The 16,849-nt window shown below is 51.0% G+C and overlaps 2 protein-coding genes across 3 annotated transcripts; one reads left to right on the forward strand and one right to left on the reverse strand.

Annotated features, from left to right (window-relative positions):
• The first annotated feature begins 1,353 nt into the window (after positions 1–1,353).
• Positions 1,354–9,983, forward strand: LOC120813081 (metal transporter CNNM1). Of its 2 annotated transcripts, XM_078079804.1 has the most exons (10): positions 1,359–2,822; positions 5,613–5,756; positions 5,853–5,993; positions 6,097–6,266; positions 6,342–6,432; positions 6,647–6,792; positions 6,927–7,215; positions 7,790–7,900; positions 8,123–8,227; positions 8,720–9,983. In XM_078079804.1, the coding sequence occupies exons 1-10, from the start codon at positions 1,400–1,402 to the stop codon at positions 8,797–8,799; spliced, it is 2,700 nt and encodes an 899-aa protein (XP_077935930.1). In that variant the 5' UTR covers positions 1,359–1,399; the 3' UTR covers positions 8,800–9,983. The 2 variants fall into 2 exon arrangements, 1 of the variants encoding a protein (XP_077935930.1); XR_013450540.1 differs by lacking the exon at positions 6,647–6,792 and having other exon boundaries at positions 1,354–2,822.
• Positions 9,984–10,778: 795 nt separating this feature from the next.
• LOC120813083 (aspartate aminotransferase, cytoplasmic) lies at positions 10,779–16,645 on the reverse strand. Its single transcript, XM_040169201.2, has 9 exons — positions 15,984–16,645; positions 14,271–14,452; positions 13,677–13,800; positions 13,479–13,591; positions 13,259–13,363; positions 12,528–12,678; positions 12,286–12,451; positions 11,911–12,053; positions 10,779–11,604 (listed from the first exon to the last, which is right to left on the reverse strand). Exons 1-9 carry the CDS (start codon positions 16,090–16,092, stop codon positions 11,465–11,467), a joined length of 1,233 nt encoding a protein of 410 aa, XP_040025135.2. The 5' UTR covers positions 16,093–16,645; the 3' UTR covers positions 10,779–11,464.
• Positions 16,646–16,849: the final 204 nt, after the last annotated feature.

Raw genomic sequence — 16,849 nt, forward strand, 5'->3', positions numbered from 1 at the left:
ATGGAGGTTACACCTGATGGAGGTTATACCTGATGGAGATTACATCTGATGGAGGTTACAGCTGATGGAGGTTACACCTGACGGAGGTTATACCTGATGGAGGTTACATCTGGTGGAGGTTACAGCTGATGGAGGTTACACCTGACGGAGGTTATACCTGATGGAGGTTATACCTGATGGAGATTACATCTGATGGAGGTTACATCTGGTGGAGGTTATACCTGATGGAGGTTATACCTGATGGAGGTTATACCTGATGGAGGTTATACCTGATGGAGATTACATCTGATGGAGGTTACATCTGGTGGAGGTTACAGCTGATGGAGGTTACAGCTGATGGAGGTTACACCTGACGGAGGTTATACCTGATGGAGGTTATACCTGACGGAGGTTATACCTCCACTGGTCCTGCTGTACTACTCTCAGTATTTGAATGATTTCTGTCGTATAATTTGAACGAGCTGTACATCTTTCAAGTTGTTCATTGTGAGCAAACCTACTTCCTGCTGATCTCCTTCGGGTTTCTTTCAGTTAAAATATTGATTCCCTTGAACACAAATAATGTGCAGAAGAATCAAGTGCCGATGAGGGAGATGGAATCCAGATTCTAGTGACTCAGAGCCATGTTTTGTTACAGAATCTAAAAAGGTTCCAAATCTATCCACAGATTCAGATTTGAATCAAGAAATGTAAACTAACTTGTGCGTGTTGTTTTTTCTGTGTTTTTTCTGTGTGACATTTAAAAGAACATTGGTTCAAAGACGTTCACGTTTAGACCAGTTTTCAACAGGATTTACAATATCGGCCAAAACAAATGTGTCGTTTCTTTGTAAACCTCTAAAATAACGATGTAGCACAAAGTAGAGGATAAACATTTCATATTAAAAAGCACGTTGACGTCGCGGAACCGAAAGTCAGCGTCTTTTAAACGGCAGAATGCAGCCAGGGTGAAGCAGGAGGAGCAGGACACAGGAAGGTGGAGGAGGCAGGTAATCAGTATTTAAAATGTCTATAAAGTTGCTTCTGGGCTAAATTCAGTAACGCTGACGTCAATCTGTTTTATTGAATCGCTACTTTCGATTAAATCTGAAGATAAAACCGCCAATAACCGATAACGCGTCGTTACGTCATATGCATGACGTATCTGATAAAACCATTGATTTAACAGTATAAAGAAAGTCAGTGAAAACTCCAGATTATTATTGGGAAGTTACGTCACGACGCGGCGGCGGCGGCGGCGCCCCCCCCCCCCCCCCCCCCCCCTCCCTCAGAACATCGGATAGGGAGCTGAGACCCGCTGGTCCCTCCCTCTCCCCACATGGGCCGGAACCACGCAGCGCCACGTGACCCCGCGGCTCTGGACTGAACGAGCCCCCCCGCCCCCCCCCCACACCGCATCATGGCTGCGGAGGATGCGGCCGCCCGGCCCCGCGCCGGAGCTCCGCTCTCTCCGTCCCGCCTGCTGCTGCTCTCCCTGTCCGCCCTCTCGCTGCTGCCCGCCCCGGCGCTCGGCCTGCTCGGCTTTCGCCCGGAGGAGACCGGGGCGGAGCTGTCCGTGGCGGACGGGGTGCTGAAAGCCACCGAGGGGACCCGCTTCATCCTGCGGGTTTATTACTCCACCTCCCCGCAGCGGCTCAACCGCACCGCGGCGACTCGCGCCAACAACGCCGCGCCCTGGATCGCCTTCATCGAAGAGCCGACCCCCGGGCGAGAGGGACAAGTTCACCCGAAGCGGAACATGTGCATGGACAAGAACGCCAGGACGTCCGACATCGAGGTGCTGGGTTCTTTCAAGTCCGCGTCCAGTCAGAACTCGGTGCTGGTGGAGCTGCTGGCCAAGGACCTGCGCAGGGGGGAGAAGATCAAATACTACTCCATGTGCGCGTTTGACGGATCCAAATGGGAACACTACCGGACGAGGGACTTCTGGGTGGCCGTGGAGGAGCGCTCGGCTCCCCCGGAACTCTGGCTGCAGGTGCTGGTCTCCGTCCTGCTGCTCGGGCTGTCCGCGCTCTTCAGCGGGCTGAACCTGAGCCTGCTGGCGCTGGACCCGGTGGAGCTGCAGGTCCTCCAGAACAGCGGCACCGTCAAGGAGCAGAACTACGCGCGGAAAATCGAGTCGGTGCGTCGGCACGGCAACTACGTCCTGTGCACGCTGCTGCTGGGGACCGCGATCATCAACGCCTCGCTCGCCGTGTGGATGTGCCAGATCCTGGGCATGACCTGGGTCTCCACGGTCATCTGCGCCTTCGCCATCTTCTTCATCGGGGAGATCCTCCCGCACTCGGTGGCGTCGCGCCACGGCCTGGCCATCGCCTCCAAAACCATCTGGGTGACGCGGCTGCTGATGGTGCTCTCCTTCCCCGTCTCCTACCCCATCAGCAAGCTGCTGGACCTCATCCTCAACCAGGAGATCTCCAGCTTCTACACCCGGGAGAAGCTGCTGGAGATGCTGCGCGTCTCCGACCCGTACCACGACCTGGTCAAAGAGGAGCTCAACATCATCCAGGGAGCGCTGGAGCTGCGCAGTAAGACCGTGGAGGACGTGCTGACGCCGCTCGCCGACTGCTTCATGCTGGCCTCGGACGTGGTCCTGGACTTCAACACCATGTCGGACATGATGCAGAGCGGCTACACCCGGATCCCGGTGTTTGAGAACGAGCGGTCCAACATCGTGGACATCCTGTTCGTCAAGGACCTCGCGTTCGTGGACCCGGACGACTGCAGCCCGCTGAAGACCATCACCCAGTTCTACAAACACCCGCTGCACTTCGTCTTCAACGACACCAAGCTGGACGCCATGCTGGAGGAGTTCAAGAAAGGTGCGTGTGCGCGCGTGTGTGTGTGCGTGTGTGTGCGCGCGCGCGCGCGTCTTGGGTTCAGTGTGTGACGTCAATGAGGTCAAATAAAGCGCATTCTCAGAAGTTCATACAAAACTATAAATGAGACGTTGTTCAGGCAAACTAATGCATATTATATATTCACTGGTGACATGAATAAAATAATAAGAATATTAGTAACCTCAACGGTTCAAACAGCCACAGGAAGTTAAAAACAAGCTATCAAATAAGATCCTCAGTCCTCTGCACACTGTTGACATGCAACATCTCAGTGATTTCTATCTCAACGCTGTTTGTTTTCACATCAGCGAAGCGCGATGTGAGATTGAAGGTACACAGAGGTCACGCGGTCCACTGGGGAGGAAAAGACCACCACGGGATTTTACTGGTTCCACTCTCACGCCTCCCGTCTGGGCGCATGCTCACGGCAGGATGGAGAAACTTCAGGTGAAGTTCGAAGGCACAATATGAAATATGAAGGAGGAGTTTATGAGACACTGGAGCATCACATCACCTTCACTCCTTGTATATTTACATTATATATTCTAACCCCCCCTTTATCATACAACAACATCTGGTGAGCTGAGCCCAGTTTGCTGCAGCAGAGGCTCATCAGCTGCATCCTCCTCATGGGCGGTACTAAGTGGGCGTGGTGCTCGCCGACCAATCACGGGCCTCGCTGGTTGTCCCGGCCTCCACGCACAGTCAGCTCTTTCTGCTGGGTGAGGACATGAAGGGAAGGAGGTAAACGCGGAGAGGACACCTTGACCTGGTCCCGTCCGTATGCGGGAGACATTCGTGATTAGAATGTGGAGGGAACATCTGGATTATTCGTCATGTTCTTTGAGGAACCAATTTCAACGCAGAAATGCAATTCTAAAGGTCTTCTGACCTTAACGGCCACACGTGTGTGTGTGTGTGTGTGTGTGTGTGTGTTAGTGTCACATTCTACACAAAATGCATCCTGTCACTGTGCCACAGAGGGGTCCGGCTCAGATAGTCTACAGACGGGAGGGTCTCTCTGTCTCTCTCTCTCTCTCTCTCTCTCTCTCTCTCTCTCTCTCTCTCTTTGCAACGTTGCTTTCAGCCACTGCGGCAGAAGGCAACGTTTCCTCATTCATTTCAATGGGTCTCCTGCAGCAGTGGAGGCTGCAGGTGGGACGCACACACGCACGCACACACACACACACACACACACAGCTGCACAGCTTCTAGTGTTAAGTTAAATAGAACTGCCAGTTAAGGATAACATAGAAATAAATAGCATAGACATCTGTAACATAGCTGTCACTAACGTAGATATGCTGTGAGCGTCCCGGGTGGAATAAGTTTAATAAGTGCTTATTATCGTCTTCATTGCACAAGGTCTTCTGCTGATGGCGTCCAGCTCCTCTGGTGTCTCCCTGTCCTCACAGAGACGTCTCCCTGCCACCCGTCCCCTCCAGTCACGTCGCTTTTTTAACCGTCCACATCGCAGCCAATCAGCTCTCATTCTGCCGGCGCGAGGAAAGTTGAAATAGAGGTCGATTGCCAATAAAAATCACGATAACGCGATAACTCATGTGAGTGAAGACTATTTAACGCCGCTTTGTGCGAGTCAGGGTTTTGATCCGTGACTTGCGCATGCGGACAGTAAGCTTTGTGTGTAGCGTGTGACTGGCGTGAAGGAATCGAGGTGCGAGGATTCCTCAATCTGCAGATGTAGCATGTAGCACGTTAGCTGCCAACGCTCTCCGCTCTGCCTCCTTCACACCAGTTTGCGTGTAAGGCTGACCTATTTAGCTGAATGCAGCTCTGCCAGGTCTGTGTGTGTGTGTGTGTGTGTGTGTGTGTGTGTGTGTGTGTGTGTGGTGTTTGGCAGGCGGTGCAGAAGCGGAGAGGGAATCTCAGTGAGGGAGTTGATTCGGAGCCAATCAGTTTAGGAGGAGCTCCAAAACAAGCATCCGCTGTGTGTTTACTGTGCGCACGTGCATTTCTCCACAGGCGCGCTTATTAATCACTGCGGGAAACGCCCAGAAGATTTCTCTCCATCCTCCTCCTCCTCCTCCTGGAGGTGAAGCGCAGCAGCACTGCAGACCCGTGGGGGAGGGAGGGGAGGAGGAGGAGGAGGGGGGTCATGTGATGGATTGTGTTTATGCATGCAGAGAACACAGTGTGCGTTTTTGGCCGCTACACCCACACCCGCCCACTCAGCTCCACTCAGCTCCGCCCACTGCAGAGCTCCTCTCGGTGGAGGAATCTGATCCGACACGTGACTCTAAAAAACGACAACAAGCAGCTTTGCAGAGGAAACACGTGTCTGGTGATTTGTCACCGTCGATTCTGAAATACCTTCAAAGTATTTCTGACTGACAAAGGGAACAAACATCTAGATATGGACTTTGTCATTGGACGTTCTGTTCATCCTCATGTATATTGTTGTTGTCTCAGAATAATGAAGACGGTTGGAGAAGAAATAGAAAACAGTTCTTTTTTGCCTCTGCAGCATCACGTTTTCTCCAAATAAAGTAGAGATCTTCAGGTATTTGGTCCAGCAAGTCGCCTAGAACATGAAGCCCCCTCGTGCTGCTGGGGTTTCACTGTTCAGGTCATCTTTTAAAAAAACCTCCGATGGCCGAAAGCGAAAGAAGATCCATCGAAGTCGCGTTCGAGCCATTCGAATCCCGCACGGGCTGGAAGACGGTTTCATCTTTTTTGTTGTAGGATTTAAAGAGTTTGTGACACCTCTCGACTCCACGTGAAGAACTGTTGTGGTGTGGTTGTGACTTCCAGGGAAGTCCCACCTCGCCGTCGTGCAGCGCGTGAACAACGAGGGCGAGGGCGACCCCTTCTACGAGGTGATGGGCATCGTCACGCTGGAGGACGTCATCGAGGAGATCATCAAGTCGGAGATCCTGGACGAGACCGACCTCTACAGTGCGTTCCCGCGCGCGCGCTCACACTGCAAAAAAAAGTGCGCGTGCCGTATTCCTGTGATTTCACTTCTCTGTGTGCGTTTGTGTCCCCCGTCAGCCGACAATCGCACAAAGCGCCGCGTCTCTCACCACGGGAGGAAGCAGCAGGACTTCTCCATCTTCAAGCTGTCGGAGAACGAGATGAGCGTGAACGTCTCCCCTCAGCTGCTCCTGGCGACGCACCGCTTCCTGTCCACGGGTGAGAAGGTTGCGGAGGTTGTTCCCCTGAGCTCCGGTTTGCGGGTCGGCGGTGACCCTGCAGGTCGGGCCATGAGAAACATCTCCTCTCCTCCCTCCATCAGAGGTGGAGCCCTTCAAGCCAGCTCACATCTCCGAGAAGATCTTGTTGAGGCTCATCAAGCACCCGAGCGTGGTTCAGGAGCTCGAGTTCGACGAGAAGAACAAGCGAGCGCCGCAGCACTTCCTGTTCCAGCACAACAAGCCGGTGGACTACTTCGTCCTGGTCCTGCAGGTACCCGCTTTAAACACTGCAACTAGGAAGCGACCAATGGCTGCTGAGCTCACGCGGTGTTTTCTGCTGGTCCAGGGTCGGGTGGAGGTGGAGTTCGGGAAGGAGGCGCTGAAGTTTGAGAACGGAGCCTTTTCTTATTATGGGGTTCCTTCAATCATGCCAGCAGGTACACACACACACACGCACACACACACACACACACACGTGCTTGTCTTTAGGCTCTGCAAGTAAACAATGTAACACACACACACAGTGAAACACACGCTTCATGGAGGCTCTCAGCTGAGCCCGCCCCCCTGAAGCGTCACCTGATGCCGTCTCGTTGGTCCCCGTGGAGACGCTTCGTGGACGTCTCAGCTGTCTTCTCCTCCCGCCCGCAGTCCACAGGTCGCCGTCCCGCTGCAGCGGCCTGGACCGCTCCGAGCCGGCGCTGTGCGGGGGCAGCGCGGGCCAGCCGAACGGAGGGGGCGGCGTCTACCTGCCGGACTACTCCGTCAGACAGCTCACGCACCTGCAGGTCATCAAGGTGACCCCGGGGGGGGTTCGACGCCGGCCGCCTTTTCTGCGTCATGTTGTTGACTTTTGTTTTGCTGCGTTGCCTTTGTTGCGTTGTTGTTTCACCCTTCGTACTACCCACAATCCTCTGCTCCTGCCGGTCAGATCACCCGGGGCCACTACCAGAACGCAGTGACGGCCACCCGCATGGACAGCTCCCCTCAGACGCCCGACGCCGACGCCTGTCTGGCAGGCGGCGGCCCCCCCGCCCCCGATCCCCGGCGGGCAGAGCATGGCGCCGCGCCAACGTCCCCCGACCAAACCACCACCACCACCACCACCCTCATGCCCCCACCCAGAGAGAGCGGCCGGCCCAGCTCGGCCCGGACCCGTGGCCAGCAGTCCAGCGTCCCGCACAGCACCTCGCTGCTGAACGAGAGGAACCGAATAGTCCGTACGTGTCCTCCGCCGACAGGAAATGACATCAGAATGAGTTCCTCGTCCTTCTTGTAGTGTCTGTTAGAACATCACGCTGTGTTGAAGACGGGACTGAGACCATGAACTCATGTTTACAACGTTTACTGAGGGAATAAATCCAGAGAGAAGTAGAGTCATTTCCTCATAGACGTCTATGGGAGCAGAGGAGTCGCCCCCTGCTGGTCACTACAGAGAAGTAGAGTCATTTCCTCATAGACGTCTATGGGAGCAGAGGAGTCGCCCCCTGCTGGTCACTACAGAGAAGTAGAGTCATTTCCTCATAGACGTCTATGGGAGCAGAGGAGTCGCCCCCTGCTGGTCACTACAGAGAAGTAGAGTCATTTCCTCATAGACGTCTATGGGAGCAGAGGAGTCGCCCCCTGCTGGTCACTACAGAGAAGTAGAGTAATTTCCTCATAGACGTCTATGGGAGCAGAGGAGTCGCCCCCTGCTGGTCACCGCACAGAATGCAGCTTTGAGACAGTGACTCTTTATAAAACATGTCAGGAAAAGCCATGATGTGTGACTATAAGTGTGTTTTTCTGCTGCAGGCAGCAAGTCTGATGGGCAGAAGAGTCCCAGCGACTCGGTGTTCCTCAGGATGGAGGAACTCGAGGTCCCGTACATCAGGGAGGACCGAGTGGCGAGCGACGCCCACACCGGTATTTCCCCCCCCTCCCCCCCCCCCAGCAGCTACGCTCAGACGCTAATGACGTGACAACACGGGCGATAATATCCAAACCTGACAAATGGTTCCACAACGGTGGAATTAAAACAACTTTCCTGAGCGGCCGTCGACTTTAGTTTGACTTTGTCAAAAGAAAAGAAAAACAGGACCAAAGTTGTTTGTCTCTCTCGCCCCCCCCTCTCCCTCTCTCTCTCAGACACGGCCTCCGTTCCCATAGAAACCGACTCGTCTCTTTTCATCAGCAGCTTGTCGCTGAGCGGATCGGAGGAAACGCTGGGCAAGAAACTCCTGCTCAAACTCAGTCAGTCTCTCACACACACACACACACACACGCACACACACACACACACACACACAGACACACACACACACGCACACCCCGCTCTGCTTTGATTAACATGCAAACACCCACAGTCACTGGCTTCCTCTGCAGAGTCGCCTCCCACTCAAACATACATTAGTGATTTGGGCCACTTTGTATTCTCATCAGGTGTCCTGATGCAAACCACAGCTTCTAGTTTATGGACGTCGTTCCTTCCTTCCTTCCTGCTTTAGTTCGCTATTAAAATCAGCTTATGGAGCATGAAGGCAAACGAATACGAGGTAAACACAACAGTGTTTATTATTACACATAGTCACCAGGACAAGTTTTACTTTCGCCAAAAATAGCTTCCCACAGAGCGCAACAGAAGAAAAAAGACCTTTTCATTGAATAAATAACACCGTAAATGACTCATAGACACGGACGAATGAATAGTAATGAGTATCGTGCCTCGCTGCGTTTCCTCCTCAGGCCACAAGAAGAGGAAAAAGTCCCGCGAGGGAGAGAAGACGCCGGAGGACATCTCAGAAGAGCCGCTGGTGAAAACCTAGCGTTGCTTCTTTGAGTAAAGACCCTCAGATATCAGAGTTTTATCTGACGCCCCCTCAACCCCTCAACCCCCCCCACTGCTGGAGGTAGAACGGACCCCACGGACGCGAGACGCTATTTTCTAGATATAAATATATATTTGAAGACATCATCGGGTCACAGGTTCCTCATGCTGCTGCTCGTTTGAATCAGAATGATTTCTATGTACAGACGATAGATTTTATACCCTCTTCATGTGATCACTGCTCCAATGGAGTGAATGGATAAACGACTGAAGACACCAAAGATGTTTTTTTTGTACATATTTTGCTCCGGATGTGCACAGAGCAGACGTGGACCTGCTGCTTCGAGTTCAGGCTTTTAATTTGAAAAGGTGCGTGTTGTTACCTGCTGAGGTAACAGGGATCCTGATTGAAGTGTATTAACACGCCAACGTCATACAAACTAACCCAAGATCATCCAGGACGCTTTGGACCGACCCAGATGGGGTCCAGATGTTCTCTGCTTTCTTTCTGCTCGTCTCATGAACCAAAGTCAATATTTTAAACATTAGTGGATCAGTTTTTGTATTTAAATGTTAGATTTAAAAAAAAGCTTGATATCGTCACAGCTGATAATTAACCCTGTGTATATATATATATATATTACACACCTGGTAGGGACTCAGAGCATCACAGAAACCTGCATTGAGCCTTTGATCTGCGTTCGGCTTCATGAGTCTCTTTAAATAAGCAGCCGAGTTCTTTTTCGTCCATTTCAATGATCCGTGAAGCTCGTCTTCTCCTTCTGGGGGAGAAGTGTTGCGCAGCAGCACAGGACGTCCGGGCTGAATACGCCCACCATGTTGATGAGGATCGGCACCTTCCAAGACTTCGGTTCAACTTATTTTCCACACGAAGAAAATGGGATTTCTGAAAACAAAATGGCGAAAAACAATTGGTACAATTTGAAGAGCAGAAGCTCCCTTTGCCTCCCGGCTGCATGATTTGAATGTGAATTTATCGGGTTGACATTTTGAATGCAGATTAAGCTTCTCCAGCATGCTTCAGAGAAGCTTTGAAACGTTTCTCCACCGACATTTAACTCCTCTGGTTTCTGCTGCAACTTTCGTGGATTCAAAGGAAATGAGTCTTTGTTTTTCTTCCGACTGAGGAGCACAGGTGTAAATAAAACGGCTGGATTCCAACAACGTGTCTCGTTGCTGTCGATGCTGTCGCACCCGCACGACTGATCACGTTGTCCTAAAACTAATTATACACACACACACACACACACGACCATAAATATAATGTATAAGCTCAAGATCGACCTACAGGAGACACAAGCTAAGAGTTATTAATCACTTTCAAGCTGTTATGAAATATGAATATGAGGCTTTATCGAATAGTAACTGTCGATGGGACGGAGTTCTGACTGACTTGGGGAGCAGAATCAGATTTGTTGCTCTGCAGCACAGAGGAGATGCAGTATGAAGAGGAGGAGCAGGAGGTGGAGGAGATGCAGTATGAAGAGGAGGAGCAGGAGGTGGAGGACAGGTGGAGACGATGAGAGCAAAGACAGAGTTCTGAAAGTGAAATATTAAGTCACATTTTGTACAATAAACCACTTAATTTGTGTTTTGCTGCCAGTTTGAACAGCGATGGGGGAGGATTCTCTCCTCCTCATTGGTTGATGTCGGGGGGGGGGAGGCGGGTCTTGTGGAGTACACATCAAACCTGCTGAGTCACTTTGCTGCATCGAAGCGGCCGACTGCAGCCAGTGAGCATCGTCCTCCGGGGGGTCGGACACGTGGCGGCGGGTGATGCTGCCGAGGAGATCGGAGGGTTTCTTCGGTCGGCTGGAGATTCGTTTGTAGCTTTAATGTTTCAGATGTTGTTACATCCGACTGGTGGAAACAACTCAAGACTCGTTCACTGCTTTTACTCACAGAAGTGAAAGTTTAAGATAAAAATAAAACAAGACAGAAAACACACACACACGGTTGGTGGTTATAATTTATTCCAGGATGAATCCTGCTGTGTGCCTTTACAAACATGTGATGGGCGGGTGGTCATGTGACCGACAACCCGACTGCACGGACGCTTCCTGTGACACAATAAGGGCACTGCGGGGGGTCGGGGGGGGGGAGGCTGCACAGGGCGGACAAAGAAAGCAACATCTGGCACGAGACCCTCTAACGCGGTCACATGACAGACTCCCAACGGCCTCATTTACACTCCGGCGTTACGATTTGATTAATAAATAAACACATATTCCATTGAATTCTGACGAATATTTTCTTCTTTTTTTTTTTTACCCGTTTAGTTTCTGGCTGTCACCTGTAACCACGGCAACATGTAGTCACATCAACGCAGCCGTTATAGCAACTTGCTCAGTAGCACGACGAGTCCCCTTGTAGTCCTACGAACGACATTGTGGGACCTGAAATGATTCAGACGCAAAATAAAACCTTTTTACATTTGTGCGTTTGTGTCTTCCTCAAACCGTCGCACCTTCAGAACAAACAAACCGCCTCATCGGTTGGACTGAAATCCGCTGACGCAGCCAGTCGGGAGGTCGGGTGGAGAGGGGGGGGGCACAGACGTGAGGGTACTTCCTGCAGGCGCACAGGAGGCCGGTGGAGGTGGGGGGGGGGGGTGGGGGGCTTTGCGTAGACGGAGGCGGGCCTCACTGCACCTTGGTGACGGCGTCGTGGATGGACTGGGCGATGTAGTCGATGTTGGAGGTGGTCAAGCCGCACATGTTGATGCGGCCGCTCGCCATCAGGTACACGTGCTTCTCCGCTATCATGTACTCCACCTGTTTGGCTGCAGCGACACGGAGCACACAGGTCATGATGATCTAATCATCCGGCTCATTAGTGACTCACTGCGGCGTCCTGTGCGCACGTTCGTATCTACACATGCACACAGGACCACATTTATTAACTCAAACATATTTATAATGTAGGAACGCTTAGTGAAAAGGGGCGGGACTAAATAGCAAAAAAGCCTAATTTTTAAAAGTAAGCTAGAATTGTTTAAAAACATTTTTTTAATGGTTGCCACTGGCAAACTGGCAACGCCAACTCCTTGTGCGTGTGTGTGTGTGTGTGTGTGCGTGGTCACACTCACGGTTCAGCCCGGTGAAGCTGAACATGCCGATCTGCTGGGTGATGTGGTCCCAGGTCCCCGGGGTCCCCAGAGCCTGCAGCTTGGCCTTCAGCTGGTCCCTCATCAGCAGGACGCGGTCCGCCATGGTCTTCACGTTACTCTTCCTATGGGACGCGTGCGTGGTGACATTCGGGAAATATCCACATTTTAAAGCTTCAATTTTCTAAGCAAAGAGTTTGATGCGTTCAAAGGCTCAATTACGTGAATGATTTGCTGAGTTATTTCGACTACTTCTCCCGCCTCAGAAGACCTTTTAAACCAATGAAGTGATTCTTTTTAGTTCCCCTTTGCGCCCCTCGGAGGCTGCCTGGGGGACCCCGCGCATTTGGAACGTACCATTCAGCAAACAGCTCGGGGCAGTTCAGCGTCTTGCTGACGATTCGCGCTCCCTGGGACGGCGGGTTGGACCAAGTGGTCCTGACGATCTTCTCCATCTGGGACAGGGTGCGGGAAAGGTTCTCGCTGTCCCGGGCGACCACCGTCAGGTTGCCGACCCGCTCGTCTGGAAGCGGAAGTAAGAGCAGTTTTATGAACGCCTCCGTGTGTATAGTTTGTATTATTCATTCCTGTGCACTCACTGTAAAGGCCAAAGTTTTTGGAGAAGGACTGAGCTATGAAGAGCTCGAAGCCCTCTGACACGAAGTAGCGGATGGCCCAGGCATCTTTATCCAGGTCGCCAGAGGCGAAACCCTGGTAGGCGGAGTCAAAGAACACAAACAAGCTCCTCCTCTGCAGAAAGGACAGAAAGGAGATGAAGAAATGAGAAGAAAGACGACGTCCCCCTGAAGCTCCAGCTGCTCCTGGTCGCCTTCAGCTTTTGTGTCTTTTGGCCTCGTTTTTCACGATCAATCATCATCAACAAGGAGAGAAAACTCGAAACATGTGGAAAGACGAGCAAGAAGAACGTCTACATTCAGAACATCTCCTTATATTTCATTTAAAGGAAAATTACATTCCGCAAACTTTGGAACCTGCGGGTTTTAAATCATTCGCATGGAACAAAGACACAAACAGCATCTTTAAATCCTGCGTGCAGCTTTCTAGGTCGTCTTTAACTCAGAATAAAGATCTAGAGGTTTTATACGAAGCAGGAATGAAGCTAAAATCTCAGTTTGGGTCACATGACTTCACGGATGCTGTGAGGAGCTCCGAGGTTTTTCACAGCAGTGGCAGCCGATCGGTTATAGAAATAAATAAAACTACATCCTGTAAAACCTGCCGGCTGGTTTCGGGGTTCAGGAGGTCGATAAGAATGAAGCAGAGATTTATAAATCTATACGCTTCCTCCTCCTCCTCCTCCTCCTCTCACCTTCATAATCTCTGAGATCTGCTTCCACTCCTCCCGGGTGGGGTCGGTGCCGGTGGGGTTGTGAGCGCAGGCGTGGAGGACGAAGACGGAATGTTCCGGAGCTTTCTGTTTTTAACAAAAGGGTCAAATGACGTCCATGAAATCACGACACAAAACACGTACGAACTGTCGGGCTCATAGGAGACGTCGTCGTCCTCCTCCTCCTCCTCCTCCTCCTCACCTCCAGGTCATCCAGCAGCCCGGCGAGGTCCAGCCCCCTCTTAGCAGCATCCCAGTAGTGGTACGGACGGATGTCCTTGAAGCCGGCGTCGGCGAACACGCTGTTGTGGTTCTCTGAGAAGAAGAAGAAGAAGAACATTATTACGATCAGAGTCAGACCTCCGGGCTGCGTTTCCACGGCGACCCCTCGTCTACTAACCCCAGGTGGGCGCTGACACGTAGACGGGCGTGGCCGTGTTGTTGACGCCGTTGTACCAACGGCGCAGGAACTCCGCCCCGATCCTCAGCGCGCCCGTCCCACCGAGGGCCTGGACGCCCCCCACCTGAGACGGGACGAGGGAGGAGAGAGAAACCAGGAACGGAAAGCCGAGTCATCAGGAACATCTTAACTTAACTAACTGAATACCAAATGCATCAAATAACACAAACCATGATTTAATCTTAATATACGATACGCGAGGACGTCAGAAAAAAACATTTACAAACAATATAAGATATATTAGTACAAAAAAAGAATATCAAAAAATGCTAAAATAGAAGAAATAAATCCCAACATAAGATTAAGAACAAATACTCGTCGGATGAAAAGATTTATTAACTTTATCTGATCAAAAAGATAAAGAAGCAAACTTCCAAAATGGTGCAGGGACCTTTGAGATGCTTTTTTAACTTAATAATAATATCACTATTATTAATAATAATATCATTATTAATAATGATACTAATATCACTATTAATAATAATACGAATATTATTATTATTATTATTAATATTATTACTGTGTGCCTCTCACCCTGCCGTCCTTGATGGCGGCGCTGCCGTCTCCCAGGGCGACCTTGGAGGAGGCGGAGCGGAACTCGGGCAGGCCGAGGATGGGCAGGTACTCGTGGTTCAGGCCGGCGTCCTCCACGATGAGCCGCTCCACCTTCTTCACCACCGGCAGCACCCACGGCTGGCAGTCATCGGTGCGGTAAGCTGGAGCGACACGGAGCGGAGAAGTTCAGCGGCTGTGAGGAGAAGAACTTCTCCTGAAGGTCACCCCGGCCCAACGGGACGCCGCCGTCAAACTAATCTGACACATTTACATCTTTATGGTTTACTGACTTCGGAGCAGGTGAAATTATTTGTGTGACGGTGGCCAAACAGTCTGGATCATTGTAGACCAGCTGCACTAATCGAACAAATGGTCCTTCATATCTGCGCCAAAGAAAAGGTGATCAGAATCAGGGTCGGTAAGTCATATCTGCTCTTTTTCCCCTTGTGTGTTGATGAGATGAGTGACTGATGCCCCTATAAACTTCTCTACGTGTGTGTCGCACACATTTGACCCCTGAAGAACTCGTGCCCCCCCCTGCAGAGCTGGATCAGATATCGGGCTTCTAACCAGAGCTGAAGAAGCACTCTGAAAAGGTCACACGGGCAGCTTGTTGTTGAGTGGATTTGACATTTCAAAGAGCAGCTACGCTTTAAATGTCACCTCGTGAATCACGGCTCATCGGCTCCAAACAGACGTGTTTTCAGACCCTGAATACGTTTAAAAAGGTTTATAAAAGCAGGAGATATGAGAGTGTTTTTATACGATCACAATCGGGCCTTAAGTTACAGATACGCTTCATTGCAGCAGACTTCGTATTTGGAACGTTGAGGAGTGACGGAGACGGCAGACCTGTCAATCACAGTAAGCCCCGCCCTAAAAAGCATCACCTGCTTTATGCTCCGTTTTACACTGAATTGACCATAATTTACTAGATGAACATCATGCTGAACAACTACAAACTGCCACTGATAACTCGACATCGAAAAGGCTTGTTTGTATGGTCTGTTGTCCAAGAGAGAAAAGATGCAGGTGTTCAAGTACGTCAGTGACAAATTATCACTAATAAATCTCTTTAAGTCGGACAGCAAAACTTTTACCAAATGAGAAGACAGATGCACAACTTTGATATATTCAATAAGCCCTGATTGGCTTTTTTTATTGGTATTATTTGCATTGTGTTCTGCGGGAATGTGCACAGAGCACATCATCAACAGGTAAACAACGTGGAGATCTGTCAGACAACAACAACAACACAGTTGCTATTAAATACATGAAGTGGGAAAGGATGCGTTCAAGGACACATCGCAGACGGCGGAAGAAGCGACCTCAGCTAAACCACCGGCTGTTTATTTCACATTGTTAAGCACTTGCTCAGCGTTTTTTGGGGGTAAACCGCGAAAGAGTCACGAGACGAGGTTCTGCTTCTCTCAAAAGCAACTTACATCTCTCCCGGTGTCACATGTGTAGCATCAGCCGTCAGCGCAGTGCTAACCCTGCTAGCTAGCAGCGAAGGTCATGTGAACGAGTCGCTAATGTTTGGTAGCACGATAGCATCGTCGCGCTAAATGGGAAGCTAGGTAGCTACATTTAAAACAGCACAGCCCGGTGCGGCACGGCTCAGGGTCTTCTCGCGTTCCGGCGAGCTAACTTAGCCGTAGCATTAGCCGCTAGGTTCCGTCTCTCATTTACCTCCAACTCCCAGATTCACCTTCTGCGGGTGGCCGTCCTCCCGGAAATCAGCACTCAGCTTGAAGACCGCGACCGGAGGAGCCAGCGGGACGTCGCCGAACACGGACATGGCGGACGAGGGCGAGGCGGGCCGGCAACGGAGCGAGAGCAGCGCGGGGAAGGAGGCGCTCACGCGACGGGCTGACGGAGAGAGACGGGCCGGGTTCACCTTCACCACCGCTGGTTCCGGGCGGGCGACAGAGGCGTCGATCCGGCGGCCAATGGGAAGGCGCGCTGCGCGGGCGCGAGGCGGCGACAGCCAATGGGGGACGAGACACAAGGGCCAATCCCAGTCCGCGCTCACGCAGCCCGAGGCGCGCTCCCGTGAGGGTGAGCGCGTAATACCTGCGGGTGCGCGTTGGATAATGAATTAGGGAATTACCCACAAGGCACTGCAACGTGACGCAGAGTAAAAAAGTAAACAAAGAGGACACGTGTGTTCACGCTGTCATAACAACACGGATTGAAGATACAACACATAAAATAAGACAATATTTATTAATCTATTCATAAAATATAAAATGTTGTCACCAAAGCAAACGTAAAACAATATTTAAACCATTGTATAATAGCCTGTTCAATTCGTATTAAATAAATACAAATATGTAAATCATATTTTTTGCCCCAAAGTGCTGTCGCATTCATATTTACACAATTTATAGCCTTTGCAGACTCACACTTAACACCTACCAGGTGACGCCAACGTCACTATCATTCACGATCTATGATAGTTTTATTTTATGTGGAATTTTCTGTTTGAAAACTCACAAAACGTTGTACCAGTTTGTTGTACCAACAATCCTAAAGGTGCACATGGAGGCGCAGTG

The sequence above is a fragment of the Gasterosteus aculeatus genome, chromosome 9 (assembly GCF_964276395.1).
Source record: "Gasterosteus aculeatus chromosome 9, fGasAcu3.hap1.1, whole genome shotgun sequence".
Classification (NCBI taxonomy): Eukaryota; Metazoa; Chordata; class Actinopteri; order Perciformes; family Gasterosteidae; genus Gasterosteus; species Gasterosteus aculeatus.